Source organism: Sminthopsis crassicaudata, chromosome 1 (assembly GCF_048593235.1).
Source record: "Sminthopsis crassicaudata isolate SCR6 chromosome 1, ASM4859323v1, whole genome shotgun sequence".
NCBI classification, from domain to species: Eukaryota; Metazoa; Chordata; class Mammalia; order Dasyuromorphia; family Dasyuridae; genus Sminthopsis; species Sminthopsis crassicaudata.
The window spans coordinates 248,613,652-248,628,598 of NC_133617.1; the positions used below are offsets into that span (position 1 = coordinate 248,613,652).

Consider the following 14,947-nt stretch of genomic DNA (forward strand, 5'->3'; position numbering starts at 1 on the left):
GCCACAAAAATAAAGTCAGATTTAAATAACTGGAAAGACATTAAGTGCTCTTGGATCGGCCCAGTGAATATAATAAAGATGACAATACTCCTCAAACTAATCTATTTATTTAATGGTATACCAATCAGACTCCCAAGAAACTATTTTAAGGACCTAGAAAAATAACAACAAAATTCATATGGAAGAACAACAGGTCGAGAATTTCAAGGGAATTAATGAAAAAAAAAATCAAATGAAGGTAGCTTAGCTGTACCTGATCTACAACTATATTATACAGCAGCAGTCACCAAAAACATTTGGTATTGGCTAAGAAATTGACTAGTTGATCAGTGGAATAGGTTAGGTTCACAGGACAAAATAGTGTACAATAGTGTTTGACAAACCCATAGATGCCAACTTGTGGGATAAGAATTCATTATCTGACAAAAAGTGCTGGGAAAACTGGAAATTAGTATGGCAGAAATTAGATATGGACCCACACTTAACACCATATACCAAGATAAGATCAAAATGTGTCTATGATTTAGGCATAAAGAATGTGATCATAAATAAATTAGAGGAACATAGGATAGTTTACCTCTCAGACTTGTGGAGGAGGAAGGAATTTGTGACCAAAGGAGAATTAGAGATCATTATCAAATTTAAAAGCTTTTGTACAAACAAAACTAATGCAAACAAGATTAGAAGGGAAGTAACAAATTGGGAAAACATTTTTACAGTTAAAGGTTCTAATAAAGGCCTCATTTCCAAAATATATAGAGAACTGACTCTATAAGAAATCAAACCATTCTCCAATTGATAAATGGTCAAAGGATAGGAACAGACAATTTTCAGATGATGAAATTGAAACTATTTCAATTCATATGAAAGTGTTCCAAATCACTATTGATCAGAGAAATGCAAATTAAAACAACTCTGAGATACCACTACACACTTGTCAGATCAGCTAAGAAGACAGGAAAAAATAATAATGAATGTTGGAGGGGCTGTGGGAAAACTGGGACACTGATGCATGGTTGGTGGAGTTGTGAAATAATCCAGCCATTCTGGAGAGCAATTTGGAACTATGCCCCAAAAGTTATCAAACTGTGCATACCCTTTGACCCAGCAGTGCTACTACTGGGCTTATATCCCTAAGAAATACTAAAGAAGGGAAAGGGACCTGTATGTGCCAAAATGTTTGTGGCAGCCCTTGTAGTGGCTAGAAACTGTTAAATGAATGGATGTCCATCAATTGGAGAATGGTTGGGTAAATTATGGTACATGAATGTTATGGAATATTATTGTTCTGTAACAAATGACCAACAGGAGGAAGACAGAGAGGCTTGGAGAGACTTACATCAACTGATGATGAGTGAAACGAACAGAACTAGGAGATCATTATACACTTCAACAATGATACTTTATGAGGATGTATTCTGATGGAAGTGGATATCTTCAACATAGAGAAGAGCTAATCCAATTCCAATTGATCAATGATGGACAGAATCAGCTACACCCAGAGAAGGAACACTGGGAAATGTGTGTAAACTGTTTGCACTATTGTCTTTCTACCCAGGTTACTTTTACCTTCTGAATCCACTTCTTACTGTGCAACAAGAAATTCGGTTTTAAACACATATATTGTATCTAGGATATACTATAACACATTTAATGTATGGGATTGCCAGTCATCTAGGGGAAGGGGTAGAGGGAGGGAGGGAGGGGAAAATTCAGAAAGAAGTGAGTACAAGGGTTAATGTTGTAAAAAAAATTACCCATTTATATGTACTGTCAAAAAATTATAATTATAAAATTAATTTAAATAAAGAAAAAATAGTTAAATATCTATTTGGGAAAACAACAGACCTGGAAAATAGATCTAGGAGCAATCATCTAAAGATTATTGGACTCCCTGAAAACCATGATGAAAAAAAAAAGCCTAGACACTATTTTCTAGGAATCATCAAAGAGAACTGCCTAGATGCCATAGAATCAGAAGATAAATAGCCATTGAAAGAATTCTTCAAAAACCTCCTGAAAGAGACCACAAAATTAACTTCAAGGAATATTGTGGCTAATTTTTAGAACTATCAGACCAAGGACAAAAAATTACAAAAAAAAAACAAAAAACAAAAAAAAAACCAATTCAAACACCGAGGAGGCACAGTAAGGATTGCTCAGGACCTAGCAGCTTCCACATTAAAAGTTCAAAGGGCCTGGAATCTGATATTCCAAAAGGCAAAGGAACTTGGAATATAGCCAAGAATAAACTACCCTGTTAAAATGAGCATTTTCTTTCAGGGAAAAAGATGGCTATTCAATAAAACAGATGAATTCCAATTATTTTTTATTAAAAAAAAACAGAACTAAAAAAAAATTGACCTCCAAATATAAGACTCAAGAGAAGCAAAAAAGGTAAAAAGAACTCTTAGAACTGTATTTCTTTTATGGGTATACATAGAGAGTGCATGCATTATTTTATTTTTACTGTTATAATATAAAAAAAGAAATTAGAGGTGGAAAGGGGATTGTACCAGAAAAAGGAAAAAGTAGAGTTAAAAAGAGCTAAATAACATCTCATGAAGAGGCAAAGGAAACATTATATTTTAGGGAGAGAAGGGCAGGATGTGAATCTTACTCTCATCAGATTTGGTTCAAAGACAAAACAGTATACATATTTAGTTTACAGAGAAACTTCCCTCAGTTTATTGAAAAGTTGGAGAGAAAAAGTGAAAAGGGAAGGGATAGGCTAAAAAAAAGGGGGAATACAGAAATAGTAAGGGAAAGACATAAGAAAGGGAAAGGGACTCTGAATGGGGAAGGATTCTAAATGGGGAGAACTACTTGAGGCAAGATGTGCCCATAAGTTAAATACTGGGGAGGGCAGGTTAGGGGAAAAGGAAAGAGAAAACTATAATCTGGGGAAAACAAGATGGCAGGAAATACAAAATTAGTAGTTTTAACCATAAATGTAAATGAGGTGAGCTCTTCCATAAAGCAGAGGCATGTAGCAGACTGGATTAAAAGCAAGAATCCTACAATATGTTGTTTATAGGAAACACATTTAAAGCAGGGTGATATATACAGAGTAAAGGTAAAAGGCTAGAGCAGATTTTATTATGCTTCAGGTGAAGTTAAAAAAAAAAAAAAAAAAGGTAGCCATCCTGATCTTAGATGAAGCAAAAGTAAAAATTGATCTAATTAAAAGAGATAAGGAGAGGCACTATATCTTGCTAAAGGGTACCACAGTTAATGAATCAATATCAATATTAAACATATATGCACCAATTGTTATAATATCTAAATTCCTAAAAGAGAAGTTAGAGCAACAAGAAGAAATAGGCAGCAAAACTATAACAGTGGGAGATCTCAACCTTGCACTCTCAGAATTAGATAAGTGAAACCACAAAATATGTAAGAAAGAAATTGAAGAAGTAAATAGAATACTAGAAAAGTTAGGTATGATTGACCTTTGGAAAAAAAATTGAATGAAGACGGAAAGGAGTACACTTTCTTCTCGACAATTCATGGAACCTATACAAAAGCTGACCATACATTAGGACATAAAGATCTCAGAATCAAATGCAGAAAGGAAGAAATAGCAAATGCATTATTTTCAGATCATGATGCAATAAAAATTACATTCAATAAAAAGCTAGGGGAAAATATAACAAAAAGTAATTGGAATCTAATAATCTCACCCTAAAGAATGAATGAGACAGCAAATCACAGACACAATAATTTCATCCAAGAAAATGACAATAATGAGACAACATACAAAAATTTGTGGAATGCAGCCAAAATGGTAATAAGTGGAAATTTTATATCTTTAGAGGCTTACCTGCATAAAATAGAGAAAGAGAAGATCAATAAATTGGGCTTGCAACTAAAAAACTAGAAAAGGAACAAATTAAAAACCGCCAATCAAATGCTGAACTTGAAATTATAAAAATAAAAGGAGAGATTAATAAAATTGAAAGTAAAAATCTATTGAATAAATAAAAGAGTTGGTTTTATGAAAAAAAAAACAAAATAGATAAACATTTATTAAATTTGATTAGAAAAATGAAAGAGGAAAATCAAATTGTTAGTTTTAAAAATGAAGAGGAAATTAGAGGAATAATTAGGAGTAACTTTGCCCAACTTAATGCCAATAAATTTGACAACCTAATTAAAATGGATAAATAGCTAAAAAAATATATAGGTTGCTTAGATTAACAGAGGAGGAAATAAAATGTTTAAATAGTTCTATTTTAGAAAAAGAAACAGAACAAGCAATATATTAATCAACTCCCTAAGAAAAAATCCTCAGGACCAGATGGATTTACATGTGAATTCTACCAAACATTTAAAGAATAATTAGCCCTAATGCTATATAAACTATTTGAAAAAATAGGGAATGAAGGAGTCCTGTCAAATTTCTTTTATGACACAGACATAGTGCTGATACCTAAACCAGGTAGGATGAAAACAGAGAAAGAAAATTGTAGATCAATCTCCCTAATGAATTTTGATGCAAAATCTTAAATAAAGTATTAGCAAAGAGATTACAGAAAATCATTCTCAGGATAATATACCATGACCAAGTAGATTTTATAGCAGGAATGCAGGGCTGTTTCTATATTAGGAAAACTATTAGCATAATTGACTATATCAATAATCAAATTAAAAAAAACATATGATCATCTCAATATATGCAGAAAAAGCATTTGATAAAATCCAGTACTATTCCTATTAAAAACAGAGTTTAGGAATAAGAGGACTCTTCCTTAAAATAGTCAGTAGCCTCTATTTAAACCAGTTTACCACTCCACCAATAGTTTATTAGTGTACCTATTTTTCCATCATTCCTTACAGCATTTGTTATTTCGAATAGATATGAGGTGGTTATTTTAATTTGTTTTTTTCTAATCAGTAGTGATTTATGACATTTTAATATAAATACAGGTAACTGATTTATTTCTTATGAAAACTGCTTATTTAATAACCTTTAACTATTTATCATTTGAGAATGGCTCTTATTTTTGTAAATTTGACTCAGTTTAAAAATGGTTTTATACAAATTTGCTATAATTTTTTTTATTATTACTTTATTATCTATGGCACCTTTTTGCAAAATGTAATCTCCCTAACTTTCCCTTTTAATTAGGTATGTTTTTGCTCTTGCTTCTTTTTGCTTCAGCCTTTTATTTTAACTGTGTGTGCCCTTATGTATCAAAAGTGTCTCTTGAAAACAATATATTGTTGGATCCTGGTTTCTAATATATTCTGCCATCTTCTTCTATTTTATCAGTGAGGTCATCTTATTTACATTCACAGTTATGATTACTGTATATTTTCCTCCATCCCATTTCCTTCCATTTTCTTTGTAATTTTTTTCTATTCCTCCTCAAAAGTCTTTTTTGCTTCTAATCACTGCCTCCATTAATCTGACCTCATTTTTATTACCCCCCCTTCTCTTATCCCGTTTCCTTCTTATTTTTCTATTAAGTAAGTTACATTTCCATACACAACTGATTGGGTATAAACATAAAATCTTCTTAGAACTAGTTTCAACTAGAGTAAAGTTTAGTCATTGCCTACCAACACCAATGTTCCTTCCACTATTTAAAAGCTCTCCTTTATATGCCTCTTTCTTTTGAGAAAGCTATATTCTACCTTTCCATTTCCCTTTTTTTCACTGCATCTCTCATATCTTCATATTTTGAGAGATCATTCAAACATAATATTCATATCCATGCCCTCTTTTAATGTAAACTTCTTTTAACTGCCCCATAATGAAAAAATTCTTAAAAGCTGCATGCAATATCTTCCAATCTAAGAACATAAATAGTTTAACTTGATTTAATCCCTTAAGATTATTCTTTCGTGATTTTTTTTATGCTTTTCTTGAGTCTTGGTTAGAATGTCCAGTTTTCTATTTCTTCAGTAATGCTTTAAAGCCCTTCTTTTTAATGATCAATTTTTCTTCTGAAGATTATAATCAGTTTTGCTTGGCAGGTGATTTTGGTTGTAATTCTATCTCCCTTATCCTCTGTATATATTCCAGGTCTTACAGTCCTTTAATGTCAAAGCTACTAAATGTTTTTATATCCTGCTATCCAGTTATATATCCAGTTATGTATAACTATATATCACAGTTATTCTGACTGTGATTCCATAATATGTAAAATCTTTCTGGCTGTTTGCAATGTCTCCTCAACCTAGGAGCTTTGGAATTTGACTATAATATTTCTGGGAGTTTTTATTTTGGATTTTCTTTCAGGAAGTTATCATTGGATTTTAAATTTTTTTTCTATTTTACTCTCTGTGTCTGAGTTTTCAGGCAGTTTTCCTTGATAATTTCTTGAAATATGATATCTATGCATTTTCTTTAATCACAATTTTCAGATAATCCAATAATATATATTTTAGGTCAATTGTTTTTCCAATGAACTATCTCACATTTCTTATCTTTTTCATTCTTTTAAATGTTTTATTTTTTTTTGATGTCTCATGAACTTATTAGCTTATACTTACCCAATTCTAACCTGTAAGGAGTTCTTTTCTTCAATGAATTTTTGTACCTCCTTTTCTAATTGGTCTATTATGTTGGGTTTGTTTTTTTTTTGTTTTTTTTTTTTTAGTTTTTTCCTTCACTAATTTTTGTGCTTCTTTTATTATTAAACAAATTCTGTTGTTCAAGGTGCTGTTTTCTTAAATATTTTTGTACCTCTCAGCATTCTGTTAATCATCTTTTCATAATTTTATTGCATCATTCATTTTTCCCAATTTTTTTCTACCCCCTCATTTCTTTTTTTATTTAATGCTTCTGGGAATTCTAGTGGGGTTGATTCCAATTAACATTTTTCTTTGAAGCTTTATTTTGTAGCTGTTTTGCACTGTTGTCTTCTGATTTAATTTCATGGTTTTCCTTGCTATAATAGTAGCTTTTTAAACCCAATTCTTTTATTCTTGTTTGCTTTTTCTTTCCAGCCTATTTTTTAACTTTGAACTTTCTGTTAAAATTGAGTCCTACTGCCTGGGGCAAGGGCAGGGGGCATTATCCCAAGCTTCAGGCTTTTTCTTGCTACTGTTTAAGAATTAATTATGGGGGTGGTCAAGCACTTTTTGGTGCTTTAAAGGTGGTATGTTCCCATGAGAAATATGGTCATTGGTCACTTAATCTATCCAAGAAGCACTCTTACATTAGTCCTCTCTTTGCTCTTCACCCTGGAACTGTGACCTAGAGCTGCTTATGGACAGTAGAATTGCCAATCAATGTCAGCTATACACAAATGCCAACAGAGGTTTTTGTGTAATCTCTTTCTGATGAGCTGTCCAAGCCCCTTACTGTTTCTGGGCTGAGAGCTCCCAAAAGCTGATGATGATTCTACATGTGCTCCAGATAAGCTTCTCCCTCTCCTTCTATTTCTTCTCCCACCCAGTGTCACAATCTTGTTCTGCTGACTTTTAAGTTTTCTTAGGCCAGAAAAATATTCCACTTTGAACTTTTATTGGCTCTACTGCTGATTTGATCTGAGGTATTATTTCAAAGTTATTTGAAGGGTTGAGAGAGTTCAGCTTGGCTGCCTAGATCTGATATCTTGACTCTGCCCCTCAGCAAAATCTTTTGATATATCTACTATATCTGAAACACTGTACTAGACATTAGAGATACAAAGATATAACAAAGATTCTATTTTCAAAGAATATATTGAGGGAAGGTAGGGAATGGAGAAAAAAAGATCTGGATTTACTAGAATACATACTAGTATATGAGAAGTAGAAAGAAAATATCTGAGGTTAGTACTAAGAGAAACTAGAAGGAGAGAGTCCTTTCACCTTAAAGAGTAGGTGATAGAGAGATTTTGATATTACAGCTCTTCTTAGGGAGTGATGTGGAAATAAAGACACACTTACAAAGCATCAGCACATAATTCTGATCAGTGAACATTTCCATTAATTTGTGTTATTGAAAGAAGATGCTAGAGAAACTGAAAGTGTGTGGGACAAGGGGTTCCTCTTGGAAGGAATGAAAATCTTCCTTGGAGAAAAGGAGGAGGAGAAGAGGCTAGAAATGTCTATTATATATTCTTTCAAATAAAATACAATAAGAGGCTTTGCCACATGAGACTCAGATTTACCAATTGAGAAATTATGTCAAGATATTGATAAGGGTTCATTTTATTTCTATGAGGTTAAAACCAGATATAACATATTATCTTAATAATGAAAAGATGTTAATTTACTTAAGATTTAACTAAAGGGACTCATTTGTTTATTAATTAATTAGTTACTAAATACTTACTAAGTACTAGAGATATCAAAACCAAAAGTGATTTAGTCCATCTCCTCAGAGGAGACAGTGAGGAGGAAAAGAAAGAAAACAACATGGACGAATATAAGTATATAAAAGACATAATTACAAAGTCATTTTGAAGAGGCAAAAACATATTTTTTTTCCTCTTTTCAAGATGATACCTGAACTGTTATAAAGGAGGCTAGGAATTCCAAGAGACAAATAACTTCTAGGAATGGGGAATGGTCACCCATGGAGAAGTGGAATAAAGAGAGCTAAAGGTCCTCCATTCTATAATAACCAGAAGAAGCTTGTCATTTGCCCAGAGTGTCTCCTACTGGGATAGAGACATTAATTCCTGACAAAATTTTGTAATGTGTCATTAGAACAACTGTTCTTTTGCTCAGAGATATTTGACATAAATGGAGGCAAAGTATGGGCTCATTTATTGGCAGGCAGCATGTCCCTGTTGATAAATGTTATCTTGCTCGTAGAATGGCTAGAGTGTATCCTTTTGCTCAATTTCAAACATGACAATCCAATGCCACTGCCACCAGTTAAGACTGTCTCTCCTGTTTGTTTATGCAAGGACTTCTCACTGGTTGCCATCTTACTGAATTAAATTCTGCTTCCTTAATATCCCTACAAGAGAACTTTTGATTCCTGGTCATCAACATCCAGGTGTCAAATCAGTATATTATTTAAAATTAAAACCTCAGCTATAATTTAAATAAGGTCACCATGTGTTATCATTACTGGTTAAGATAAACAATATTTTTTAAAGATGAGTAACCTAGAAAAAAAGCAAAATGGCAAAGCATAAGGAAAATATCTTGTAAAGAAAATGAAATTTTAATATCTAGATCTCAATGAATGTATGATAAAACTAATTTTAAGGAGAGAGTGGGGAGATAGAAGGAGAAAGGGAAAGGAGTCTTCTAATTGACCAGTTCCAGGCTTTCTTTACTCACACAGATTGTTGTTTTTTATGACATCAAGAAGGTTGTGCCATGACATGCAAGTGAATTGGATTTGAGGGATGGAGGGTAGGGCAAGGTCACCTGCCTCACTTTCCCCTTCGGAGCTGTCTGGGAACAGTGGCAAGGTTGAAGATGGCCCTGGAGAAAATGGGAGATCTTGGCCTTTTTAAGTTAAGGTCTTCAACAAGTTTCAGTTCAACAACCCAAACATATTTACTTGTGAAGAGGTTTATATTAGACATCAGAAAAAAATTCAGAATTATATAAATTAAATCACTAGAATGCCCATATCTTTTTGACCCAGAGATTACAAAGTTATTCATATACTACTAAAAAGTGATTGATAAAAAGAAAAAAAATTATCTTATATACAGCAAAATGTTTATGGCAGCTCTTTTGGTTATAACAAAGAAATGGAAATAAATAGATGTCTATCAAGCGGGGAATGGCTAAATAAATTATAGTACATGTAATGGAATACTATTGGGCTATAAGAAATATGATGAATATTGAGATTCAAGAAAAAATCTTACATGACTAAGAAAGAGTAAAGTAAACAGATCCAGGAAAACAACAAATACAATGATAGCAATGTAAGGAAAGAACAGCAATCAAAAAAGAATAAAAATTTAATGTTTCAAAACTTAAAAGACTATATTTTATATGAATTTACATGTATAATCTAAAATAAATTGTTTATGTCCCCAATAAGGGGGCAGAAGAGGGAGGGAAGGAGAGAATTTGGAACTCAAAAAATGTTAAAAAATTATTTTTCATATAAATGGAAAAAATATATAAAAATCAAAACTTAAAAGCTCAAAATTGACCCTAAAGAAAAACCATTAGAAGATATCTTTGACTTTTCTTTTATAAATATTGCATTTCATGAAAGTGAAATACTGCATACGTCATCAAACTGATTCGATATGTTTACAGGTTTTGCCAATTTTTTTCTTTTGTTCTTTAAAAAAAATCCTTTGTAGGGATGGAGCCTAGGTGACAGACTAGAGCCAGAAATTTGTCTGAAGCTCAGGCAAAATCACTTCTGAAAAATGTTAAAGTAAGCCTCAAAATGAATTCTGGAATCGCAAAACCAATGAAAAATAGAGTAAAGAAATTTTCCAGGCAGACATGTTGGAAGCTTGGCAGGAAAGGTCTGTCTCACGGGGGTAAGAATAGAGTGCAATACAGTCCAGATCACACTGCAGGACATGCCTAGCAAGCCATCAGTCAGCCTAAGCAATTAATATGCAGCCCCAGCTGGGAGCAAGAGCTCCCAGCTAACAGAAGGTAAGGGAGTTAGACAACTAGTTAGAAGGAGATTACAAAAGATTATTTGTTGGCACTGGAAGTCAGATCCAAAAAAAAAAAAAAATATATATATATATATATATATATATATATATATATATATATATATATATATATATATATATATCACTTGCTTATAGGCCAAGCCTATATAATAGAAATATCAATTCTATCTAAAATTTATTTATTCAGTGTTATACAAAATATCCAAAAATTAGTTTTATAAAACTAGAAAAAAGATCAACAAAATTCATCTCAGAGAATAAAAAGCCAAGAATATCAAAAGAATAAGTGAAAAAAAAAATAAAGTTAAGAAAGGTGGTTTAGTTACATCAGATCTCAAAATAATACAAAATGGTAATCGTCAAAACTATCTGGTATTAGCTAAGAATAGAGTGGCAGTTCAGTGGATTAGATTAGATACATAATATACAGTAGTAAATGACCATGGTCATCTAATATGTGATAAATGTAAAAATCCAAGCTTTGGGGACAAAAACCTTTTTTTTTTTTTTTGACGAAACTGCTAAAAACATTTGAAAGTTGTTTGGTAAACTAGGTACAGACTAACATCTCACACTATAGATATATAGTGTAAGATAAGATATAGATACATAGCATATAGATAAAGTCAAAATGGGTACATGATTTACACATGGTATTATAAGCAAATTATGGGAACATGGAATAGTTTAATCTGTCAAGTATATGGATAAGGGAAGAATTTATGACCAATATGGAAGAAAATAATCACCCAGATGAACAAAGGAGAAGTTGAAGCAGATCTCCAAACCCAAACCACACTTTCTTTATTAGAAGAGTTCAGTTCCCCTCCAACTAAATGAGCCCCAAACCTCTCTTTCAGTCTGGAGTACCACCTTCCTTCAGGGCTCTATTTTTAGAGGATTACAATACAAGCAGGGTCAAAAGGTATAAGATGAGCAGTCCAGGACATATTTCCACTGACTAGATGGTCATGAGATGGATGACCTACCTTTTGGGTTGAGCATTCTGTTGATCATGATGGATAAGCCATCCCTTAGATTGGACAAATGAAGGTAGCACATCCCCAATAATATTTTGTGGGTAGAAGAGAGAAGCATAAAGGCTTTCCAACATACCATCATGGAATGTGGGCAAAGCAGGATAAAGATAACTTCATTTCAGTGTTCTTTTGGCACTTTTGGTAGTCATGCAAATAAGCCTCATGCCTAATACACAAATAATTCCTATTATATAAGCATGAAGTCTGCAAACAGTTTCTCTGTCAGAATCTATATTCTTATACAAACTATAAACTACTTATCCTTATACTTAATATTAGATGATTGACTAGGTTAATATTATTAAAGAATAAGTACTAACAATCATTTCTCCCCATAATATCATAATGAACTTATTAATACTAATTAAAGTATGAATAGGAGTTCCCAAGAAGTCAAATTTCTTACCAAGAAAGAGTTGGAAAGCATTATGGAATGTAAAATGAATAATTTTGATTATATTACATTTAAAAGGTATAGTGTTCTCTTGGTTTTCTGGAGGTCTTAGGACCTTTCCTTTCAGTAATCGCCACAGAAATAGCCAAGTGTTAAAAATCCAAATAAAGTCCTTTATTGTTTCCTTGCCTGGAGCTAGGCAGTTTTCCCGAGAGCCTTTCAGATCTGCCTTAGTCTCAATGGGGGAAGTGCAGGAGGTCAGCCACCATGGTGGTGTGAGATGAAGTGAATCTCCCTGAGTTCCAGGGCTTGTGCTTCAGCCTCCAGCCACCACAAAAGTGGACAATGGAATGAATTTGTCTTTCAGTCCCTGCTGGCTGTTATATACTTTATTATAATTACATTATCATAGGTGTGAATCTTGTGGAACTATATTAAATACTAAGGACATGTACTGAACTAGAGAATTGTTAATCATCATGCTAAACTAGATAACCATTGTCTTCATCAATTCCACTGAGTTAGCACCTTGTAAGAATTCTTGTTTTTAAGTACAAGAGTTCTGGCCCAAACCAAAAAGTTTGTACAAACAAAACCAATGCAGTCAAGATTAAAAGGAAACCAGAGAACTAAAATTTATGAAAAGTTTCTCTATTAAAGACTTCATTTCTCAAATATATTGAGAATGGGGTTAAACTTATAAGAATAGAAATTATTCCCCAATTTGTAAATGGTAAAATGTTTTGAACAGACATATATCAGATGAAGAAATCAAAGCTATATGCAATTATATGAAAAAAGCTCTAAATCATTATTGATTAGAGAAATACAAAATAATATAGCTCTAAGGTACCATCTCACAACTATCAGACCAGCTATTATGACAGAAAAAGAAAATGAACAATTTTGGAAGGGATATGGAAAAACTGGGATAAACTAATACACTGTTGTTGAAATTGTCAAATGATCCAATCACTCTGGAGGAATTTGAAACTATATCCAAAAGCCTATAAAATTATATATCTTTTGTCCTATAAATACCACTTCTAGCTCTGTTTTCTAAATAGATAAAAGGAACAGGATTTATCTGAACAAAAATATTTATAGTAGCTTTTTTTGGTGGCAAATAATGGGAAATCAAAGAGATGACCATCAAATAGGGAATGGTTGAACTGTTTGTGGTATATGATTATAATGGAATGCTACTGTGCTCTAAGAAATGATGAAAAGGATACTTTCAGAAAAATCTGTTATGTAAAGTTTTACATGAACTGATGCAAAGTGAAATGAGAAAAGTAGGAGAATATTGTGCATAGTTATGTCAATATTGTACAAAAATCAACTGTGAAAATTACACTGTTCCTAGCAATACAATGAAACTAAAACAATTTCAAAGAAATCATGATGAAAAGTGCTCTTCACCTCCAGAGAAAGAACTAATGGAATTTGACATTTTTTTCTTGAGTTTTTTTTTTGTCAATATTTTCTTTCACAATATGACTAATAAGGAAATATGCTTTGCATGACTGCTGATGTATAAGCTACATAAAATTGCTTGCCTTCTAAGTTGAGGGGGAGAAGGAGAGAATTTGGAACTGAATGTTTTTTTTAAAAAAATGAAAGTTAAAAATTTATGCCTCCAATAAGAAAAAAATTAAATATTTGAAAAAAATAGAAATTTATTATTTAGAAAGTGAAGTAAAGATACAATGGAAAATGTGTATGATGTATGAGTAAAATATATCAATAACAACTTCTTTATAAAGAATCAACATACCAAAGAGAACTTCTTGATTCTCTTATTATTTTTCTTTTTGTTTTATCTAAGTAATTATTCTGCAACAGATAATACTTAACACAAACACATTTGTGTTATTCCCAAGACTTAATTAGAAATAGTAAGCTAATTATTTTTTTAAACCAAAGACTAATTAAAATATAAAAGGTATACAACCATGAATTTTTTTCTTTCTTCCATTAATCTTTGTTCCCATTCATCTGTTTTCACTTTGGTTACATTGTAAATATTAGTCACATGAGCAATGTCTCTTAACAATTTTTCGAGTATCTCTTCATTTTGACTCATCAATATCTTTAAGTCATAGATGTTAGTTATATGTTCTCTTTTTTTGCTTATACTGTAAAAAATATGAAAAAAATATGAAAAATTCTTACTTTTAATTTCATTCACTGAGCATAATTATTCACGTTTTTAGAAATGAAACTGAGGCTTGCCAAAGAACCCAAGAAAACTAGGCATTCTACTAAAATGTAATGTTAAAATTGCCACATAGGTCATTCTTGTACTCTTTCATGGTCTAATCCTATAGATGACTTATAAATCTACATACCCAATTATCTCTTTCCCTTTCTCTTGGTCTCTGTCAGTCTGTCTCCTGCTCTCTCTATTTCTAATGTCTGCCTCTGTCTCTGTGTGTCTTTGTCTATCTCTCCCTTTCCTCTGTCTTCTCCTTTTCTTCTCCCTCTTGCCATCTTCCTCTCTTGTTCTCTTTCTTACTTTCTCTTTCTTGCTCACTATCCTAAACTCCAGGCCCACATTACTAACAGTCTGCTCAGCATCTCCACCACAACATTATGCAGACATTGCAAACTTAGCATGTACAAGCAAGATTTCTTTTTTTTTTTTCTTCTAAAGCAATACTTCCTCGAAACTTCTCTATTTCTGTTGACAGAATCACTATTCTTCCAAGTACCCAGGCTTCTAATTTTGGAGTTATTCTCAATTCTTTCCTCTCCCTTACCTTCCACATTCAATCTGTTAATAAATCATATTAATTCTACTTCATGTAGCTCTCCTTCTCCCCAGTTAACACAGCTTCACCTCTTATTTAGCCTTTCATGACTTATTACCAAGATGAATGCAAAAGCCCTATAACTTATTTCACTGCCTCCAATCTCTCCATGCCCAATCCATGCTTTACACAGCTACCAAA

General features: G+C 32.3%; 1 protein-coding gene across 1 annotated transcript in view; it reads right to left on the reverse strand.

Annotated features, from left to right (window-relative positions):
* CCDC178 (coiled-coil domain containing 178) overlaps window positions 1–14,947 on the reverse strand; it is a 630,290-nt gene that overhangs the window by 428,208 nt on the left and 187,135 nt on the right. The window contains exon 14 of the mRNA XM_074277537.1: window positions 13,948–14,131. Coding sequence (XP_074133638.1) covers window positions 13,948–14,131 — 184 coding nt within the window. The remainder of the gene's footprint in view (window positions 1–13,947; window positions 14,132–14,947) is intronic.